Raw genomic sequence first — 8,063 nt, 5'->3', positions numbered from 1 at the left:
GCATAACCATACCAGATATCACTCCACTGCCTAAACACTGCTCCAGCAATTAAGCTCAAAAGCAGAACAAATCAAAACCCATCAGATCCTGAGAAGATGAAGAGTCAAGGAATGAAGCAGCATTAATTAACTGAGTCCCAGCCTACATTAAATAAGCTTAAAACTTAATGGACAGCAACTGTGCCTACAGTGAGATCCTAACAGGTAGTCTGTGGACAGATTTTGGTTCTATATTAATGTTTTCATATAAACATGTCTAATCAGAAAAAATGCTCAACATTGCAAGAGCAAAGAAAAACTGGAGCAACTGATACAGCTCCAACGACATGATGTCAGGCTAGATGTCTTCCCTAATTATAACACTGCATATTAAAATTTATTGAAGAATTTCATGTTTTTATGGGTAAACCTGAGAAAAAGTAACGCTGTAGAGAAAAAAACACAGCAGAAAACTTCAAGAGCCCACATATCCTTTTAGTTTAAATTTAATTTGTCAGATAGAAGTTATCTATGTACAATCAGTGTGCACTGTAACAATTCTGTCTAATAAAGTCATTCAAATCTTCTAAAATATTAACTGGCTGCATAGCACATTTGACATTATTGCCCATGTTGAAGAGGGAACACAAATGGGTTTACAATAAATTTTGGCTGATTTGGATTCTGAAGTGTTCAGATATTTAACACTCCTTTAAAACCAATGCACCTGAAAAGCTTTCCAGTGCATAGTATAGCTAGATATTTCTTACTGTTTCATTACAATCACAACACTGACAATAGGGAAAGAAAAAGAATGAAAGAAAAACCCAAAAACAAAACCCCAAACCCACAAACAAACAAAATATCCCCAAAAAAACAAACTCAAAACATGTATCTAAAGTATCCAACAAAAAAGGAGCACTAAACAGAGTAACATGTTCCCCTTCCCCGTTTTTACATTCTGAACAGTGATTCCATTAAGGTATTTTATTAAAACATGTAAGTACACTGATTTTATTTCATACTTGTGACAAGAAGGCCTGAGTTGGTGGGGAAAGGAACAGTCAAAAAAAGCCTGAGAGGGAAAAAAGCTCATTTAATTAATTTACAATAATTTACAGCCATTTGTGTTTTTTTTAATTATTATTTTTTTGTTTGTTTGTTTTGTAAAAAGGCATTATAACTGATCACAAACAGGAGAAATCCTGGCTATTTTACAGTTATAGGTACAGAATTTAAATATTCAAGCTTGTGATGAAAAGCGGGAAGGTGGTCGCAGTGTACAATGTAAACAAGTAGCTTTGGAAAGTGAACAAAGTCCTTGAGAGTTTTTTACTAAGAAACAAAAGAAAATAAACTCCTCACCCATTCCTGAAATATAAGCACAGGTCAGTGTTTACAAGTTCTTTACAAACATAATTTAAAATGGGTTCAGCCTAGAACCACTCTGACATGAAGAGTTTTATTGTAAGATCCAGTCTGAAAGGGGCAGTGTTGAGGTCCCTGTAAAAGTAAACATCTTCCATTTCTTAGAAAAAGAGTGCCACAGCATTTGCAGCACAGTGCAGCATAAACTTTAAATACAAAAATATTTTTCTTCTGTTGGGATAATAGACCTTGCATCCTGGAAAGAAGTAACAATACTGCTACTGATAGAATATCCAGTCTGTATCTTTCAAGTCATGTAAGGCAATTACTGTGTTAGTTTACTGTATATGGCTAAAAGAACGTCCAGAAAATGTCAGTCTTTGTTATGTTTTCCGGCTACTCCATGTATGTTCAGGTGTACTTTTGTGATCTGATGAATGTTCAAATGGAGACCTGTGTCCTAGGGGAGATCTTGAACCATAAGGAGACCTTTGATCTAATGGTGACCTTGGGCCACTACCTGAAGCTCTGTGGTCCATTTGCCAGTCTGAGTGGTACCTATAATCTCTAGAAGATTTATGATGGCTGTAATCTGAAATGGAACGGTGATCTGATTGTATCCTGTGGTCTGAATGGGAACGGTGATCCAAATGAGCCCGGCTGTCTTTTAAACTTCCTTCCAGGTTTGACCTGTGGTCTCTGCTCCTGTAGTCATCTAACTTTCTATGTTTACTATCACTGTAGTATCTAAAACATAGACAGTATTTGCATTAATATTACTGAACACACATTAGAAGCCACAATTATGTCATATCAACAGAACTGCATTAGAGAGCTATCACTGCAATTTTGCATTACTCAAAAAAGATGTTTTGGTGCTTGCTACAAGAATACTACAAAAATGGAAGGGAATTCTGCAGAGATTTTTAAATTGATGAAGAATCTTACCTGCTGTCTTGTTTGTAGTGATCCCAGTCTCTGTGATCTTTTCCATTGCTGAAGGCTGAATAGGGCCTTTTCCTAGAGTCACTTTTCTTGTAAGCGTCTCCCTGATGCCTGTCTTTATAATGATCGTGGTATTGTGACAAATGTCTATCAGAAGAATAACTGTCCCTGCTACTGTCATCATGGTTTGTATTTTCCTTCAATCTTTCCACATCTGTTTAATAAAGCAGAGGTTAAAAGGAAGTCTCAAAGTCTTTTCTCCACCTAATTCAAACAACACCTCTACCTGTCAGATGTAAAGCAGTATGAAAGTGAAGTTATAACTGGACAGAAACAAGATCTAAATAGTTGAAAGACAAATGCACTGATGTGAGCAAACTGAAAGAAACCTCAGAAGAGGGAAGCAAGCTACAATGTAAATGTGTAGGATTCTGAAACTGAACTTTTCAACCTCTCTATTCAGTCTATGAAGCTAAGTGTGGTCCAAAGGAGCAGTGAGAGGTGCCTTTAGTAGAGAAATTCTAGACAGAATGGTAACAACTTCCTCTCTAAGGAAATGTCAGTGATATCCCTAAAATACATTTGGTTGATTTTAAGCCCATGAAAATACACTTGAAGTGTTACATAACACAAGATAAAAAGCAAGGATTACAAGAAAGCAGTGTGGGAACACAGAAGAATCAGTGTTACTGTCGAAAATAAGAGCCCATGTAACTAATTATAAACTATGACTTCAAGCAACAGCTTGCCTTCTTACATGCTTGAGACATTATATAGCTGCAAACAGGCACAGAATTTCCAAGAAATTTACAGGTTTTGAGTAGACATCTCCCTCTCCCCAAATTTAAACACAAAATTGTATCCAAAGCTTTTTTAAAGGGTGGCCAAATAACTTGCTACTAAACCCAGCGAGTACCAGCTTCAGTCTGTACTCAGCCAGGTTTCATCAGCAAACTTGTGAAGTTTTGCTAATCAGCCTATCTCTGTGATACTTAGCAGTGTGGAAGACTATCTAGAAGACATGTGAAATAAACATGAAAACTAAGATACCTGACACAGAAATATATTTAAGATTTCTTACCTGGATTTCTAATTACATGTGTATTCACATTGCTGCTAATATTCTGGTCATTGTGTTGCTAAAAGAGACAAGTACAAAAACTCACTGCTAAATCCCAAAGTTCATCTGAATTCATTAGAAAAATATCTTAACAATAGACTACTTTACTACAAACACAAATACTACTTGAAGAGTATTTGTGTTCTTTATTGACCTTTAAATCTAAGAAAAGAGTTACAATACTTAAAATATATATTTATGTATTTAGAAAGAGTCTGAAAATATTACCTGAGACTCTTGGCGTTTCTTGATTGCATGTTTATATAGTTTGTGTAGTTTTCTGGCATCAAATTCTGTAAACTTCGACACAAAAATCCACAAGTTTCTTAGGAAGAAGAAAAGAGAAGTTATAATTCATCCATACATTTGTTTTTCCTGTGCTATGCAACAGAACATGAATTTAATTCAAATTATTTGAACAGACATTTCAGACATTTGAAAGATTAATTTCTTTAACAATTTGTCACTTTGTAATAATTATCCTAATTACTTCAGAGTGCAAAGTGCACGGGAAGTAGCACTAATAAGAACTGTGTTAACAGAATGATTTGTGAAACTGATTAAAAATCTAGCTATCAGTTTACATGTCTTCTGAATGTTTGTTTGAAGTTTGAGCATTTTCCATTCAATAAAGGAAAAATTCTTCCAAACCGCAAATGTCTTACAATGGATGTGTAAGACATTTGACTTATAAGCCTTATTTCATGAAAATATCAGTGAGAGAATTTTTCCACAGAATTCCAAAGCCTGGTCAAAGCTTTTGAAACCAAACAAGAACTGCGAAAGAAGATGGAAGTGGCATAGCAATAAATAAATCTGTACCTAATCTGTGCTTGAAGGAATGAAAGAAAACCAGATCCAAGTCTTTTGCTGTCAAGATGCCAAAACCCTGAAGAAAACGTATGCTTCTATGATCACAGGTAACAGATCTAAAGTCTAGGTGGAAGGCTTAAAAGACTACAGATTCCAGTGTTCAGAAGTATCTGAAGCGTGCAGGCTCAGGATGCAACAGTCTGTTTCTTCACTGATTATTTAAAGATTATAATTTGGTTTAGAGGTTTGCAAAAGCAGTCAACCAGTCAATGGTGTGCCTAATGACACCTGTATACCTTTTTTATAAGCTAAGTAGCTTAACTACTCTTCTTATCAAAAATAGCCAAAATACATATTCTATTAATCTACATATAATATTGTTGCAGTAGTATGAATAATATCTCTATTATGAGTTTTCACTTGAAGAAATATAACATTTCCCAAATTTAAGACGTGGACCTTGGTTTTGTATCTTGGATCACCTTAGTATTTTGAAGTAAAGCAAGTAAAAATAGCAGAAGCATTCTACAGTAACAGAAGTCTTCAAGAAAATTAAACACTTAACAGACTTCTGTATATGGAAGTGCAAGATGCATTTTCAACCATAAAAAAGATTAAAGCGCATATTCTAATGAAACTAACTGAAATTGCATTAAGAACTTAACAGTGAAATATACTAAGTTTACACACCAACACTGTTTCTTATTTTATAAACTTTTCAACTCAAAGATGCAATTTTTTCTTTCATTTTTGGAATACATCTGAGTATGTTATGATAAATCATTTATCAAGTATCAACATGCAGTATCTAATTAATTTTAGAGTGTATTTTAAAAAGAATAAAGAATTCTGCAACTCAAAATCATGCGAAGTTCATCATAAATTTAGAAATACCTACTTTTAGCAGGAATTAAAAAAAACCCCAAACACCTAAAAGCTGAAAACCCCCCAGATCCTTAAAGGATGCTTTTCCCAAAACACAGGGAAGTAACAAGTTATTTAGCGCTTGCTCTCAGTTGTGAGATGACTCCACCTACTGGGCCAAATGCATTGCTATGCAGTATGAAAAAGTCAAACCATTAAAAGTCAGAACTCTCTGTAATCATCTTTTTATAGACTCCTATTTAAAACAGCAGAAAGATACAAGAAAGGCCCAACAAGAAATAATTAAGAACTATTCTGTTTAAGAGAAGCAATTACAGATTTTCCTTTTCCCAGAAAAAACCACAGAGAATAACATACTTTCTCCACTGTTTAATTTGTTCAGGATTTGTGTACTCCTTCAGACATTCAGTAATGTGATCCCCAATTTTGATTAGACACTGTCTAGTATGTTCCAGCTGCTCCCTTTCAGAAAGGCCCTTCTCTGGTCGATCCAACTGTTTCAGTGCTGCCTTAACAGGCCTCATTCTTTCTTTGCACTGTAAAATGCAAAAGAAAAATGTATTAATTTAAAGGGGAAATAAGAAAAAAAAAAAGAATTCTAAAACTGACCCACACTTTACTGTGAGATGTATACATATACACGCATCTATATACAGGCAGAGACAATATTGTTATAAGCCAAATGAAATACAAGACTTGCTCACAGCTCTTAAAAATGTTTTACATGTTTCCTTTGGAAAAAGTTGTATTTTGAACCCAGCTGGAAATTTATTCTGTGAAAGCATTAAATTTTATAAAATACAGATATTAAGGATTTAGAAAGCACTAACTTAATACAAGGGATTTTCTAAGGAAAGGGACTCATCACAACTGGGTTTTACAATCATAACTCTCAGCACAAGCATATAGGAGAAGACCTAGACTTTTTAAGCACCTTGAAAGCTGTAAAACTTCCAATGTCAGCATGAAGTATGAGACTGTTTAGTACATTTCAAACAGATACTTTTCTGCAACAATTAAACCTGGCATTCAGCAGGGGATCAATGTTGCTTCTCTGAGCAGTTCTCAAATACAGATACTAGCAGAACTTGCAGTATTTAGACTAAAGCCATTTTGGGTATGCCTAGATTAGTGACACCAGTGATGGCAATACAGATACATGTCATATACACATTCTTGAATTTTCACACTTCGGATCAAATGTTTTAATAATAAATCCAGATAAAACCAGTCAGCATGATTTAAGTTACAGACACTTGCTTCGCAATACCATCCAATTACAATGGCATGGTAAACAGATGAAACGCATATTCTCCTTGTCACAAAGAGCCAAACTAGTTAAGCCTGAACAACCCTCAGCAGCAACTTCCATTTGAAAGTATAGTTAAATACACTAATTAGACTACATCTGACCATGGCATAATGATAAACATACATTCCAGAACAAAAAGCCTGGATAAAAAAAAAAAAAAAAATCTGTACAAAGACTCAATCTAGAATTACTTCCAGTAAGAGCAAAAGGAAGTCTATAAACAAACAAATACACACACACATTTAAAATAGTAACTTTTTTGGAATGGAATTAAATGGATTATTGCAGTTACCATGTAAGCATCTAGGGACAACTCAGGAAAATCAGGGAAACTGTTCCATTGCCAGGTCATGCCACTAATTAAGCAGCTGCGTTACATATTGCACTACCCACAGCTTTAAAAGACAGCTTACAGAGTGCACTACTTAAATACAGAAGTGATCATAAAAATATAACTGTACATGGATATCAAGTGTCTTTCTGTCACTTAAATCACATGGACATATCCACCTGCATTACTTGAGGCTCATCCTAAAAATCACAGGTGAGTTACTTAGAATGTTTAGAATAAAGCTGTACAGACACCAGTCACTACCACACTCAAGAGAATCCCACTTGTGTGTCACAGCCAGCACCTACAACAGCCCCAGTAAACCTGGCTGGTAGAAACAAACAACTGTTGAAATGTGAATGATGAAACATCCACAGGAAAGTAGCTGCTCAGAGTTGCTCACTGATACCTTTCCAAGGGCCCCAGCCACCCTATAAAACTTTACATAAATTGTGTGCACATACCTTTTTTCCTGTAATACTGATTCTGTTCTTAGTCAGAAGTAGTGATTAAACAAAATTCTTTTGGTGTCAGAGACATTACTCCAGCAAGGTATTTCTAAGAGCTTTAGCATTTGTTCCTTCCTGTGTCTACTCATCTCAGTCTGCAATACTTCAGGAGAGAAGTGCTGAAACTGAATTTCTCTTGCTATCTTACAAAGAAAGGCATATATGGTAGGATGAAGCCAGAGATTCCAGCAAGGTATTGAAATTCATTCATATCTGCTCTTTAAGTTGTTCTTGAGGATATAACCTTACAGTCTATATTCTAAATCCATTCAGTACACAGACCACTGGGTAAGTTTTCCTACTATCCTGCATAAATACAGTAAACAACAAAATAGAACTACTGGAATGAAGAGAAAAATTACTTCAGTACAGTGGCAGTAACATTCATTGATCTGACATTTTATTAGGGAAAGATCACCTGTGTTGTTGTGGCCTGTAACAGAATCAAGAATATCAGAAATTGTCCTCATTTAGAATTGCAGGTATAAATACTAACTACCAAAAAGGGACTTACCACACTAAAAGTTTTTTGATCCAGTTCTTCAGATTCTTCTGATATAGGAACTGGTTCACTAGTTGCAGTAATATGAACTGGAGTATCCAACAGTGGAATTTTTTTAGTTTTTTCTTTACTTTCAGATTTGATTTCATTTACCTAAGGACAAGATATAAAAATATTTAAATAATTATTTTATTTTGGCTCTGGAATTATCCTATAACATACAACAATCCCTGTAACAACTGCATTCTCTTCAATAATAAGAATTAAAACTATGCAGACATGCTGACATTCAATGAGAG

General features: G+C 34.9%; 1 protein-coding gene across 6 annotated transcripts in view; it reads right to left on the bottom strand.

The window, feature by feature from the left end:
• Positions 1 to 469: 469 nt before the first annotated feature.
• CHD1 (chromodomain helicase DNA binding protein 1) overlaps positions 470 to 8,063 on the bottom strand; it is a 55,277-nt gene continuing 47,683 nt past the window's right edge. For all 6 annotated transcript variants that reach the window (XM_040579192.1, XM_040579190.1, XM_040579194.1 and 3 more), the window contains 6 exons: positions 7,777 to 7,917; positions 5,468 to 5,646; positions 3,641 to 3,737; positions 3,374 to 3,431; positions 2,296 to 2,506; positions 470 to 2,094 (listed from right to left, as the gene is read on the bottom strand). In XM_040579192.1, the coding sequence (XP_040435126.1) occupies positions 1,731 to 2,094; positions 2,296 to 2,506; positions 3,374 to 3,431; positions 3,641 to 3,737; positions 5,468 to 5,646; positions 7,777 to 7,917 (1,050 nt within the window). In that variant the 3' untranslated portion in view covers positions 470 to 1,730. The remainder of the gene's footprint in view (positions 2,095 to 2,295; positions 2,507 to 3,373; positions 3,432 to 3,640; positions 3,738 to 5,467; positions 5,647 to 7,776; positions 7,918 to 8,063) is intronic.

Source organism: Falco naumanni, chromosome Z (assembly GCF_017639655.2).
Source record: "Falco naumanni isolate bFalNau1 chromosome Z, bFalNau1.pat, whole genome shotgun sequence".
Classification (NCBI taxonomy): Eukaryota; Metazoa; Chordata; class Aves; order Falconiformes; family Falconidae; genus Falco; species Falco naumanni.
This window is presented reverse-complemented; position numbering and strand designations above follow the sequence as displayed.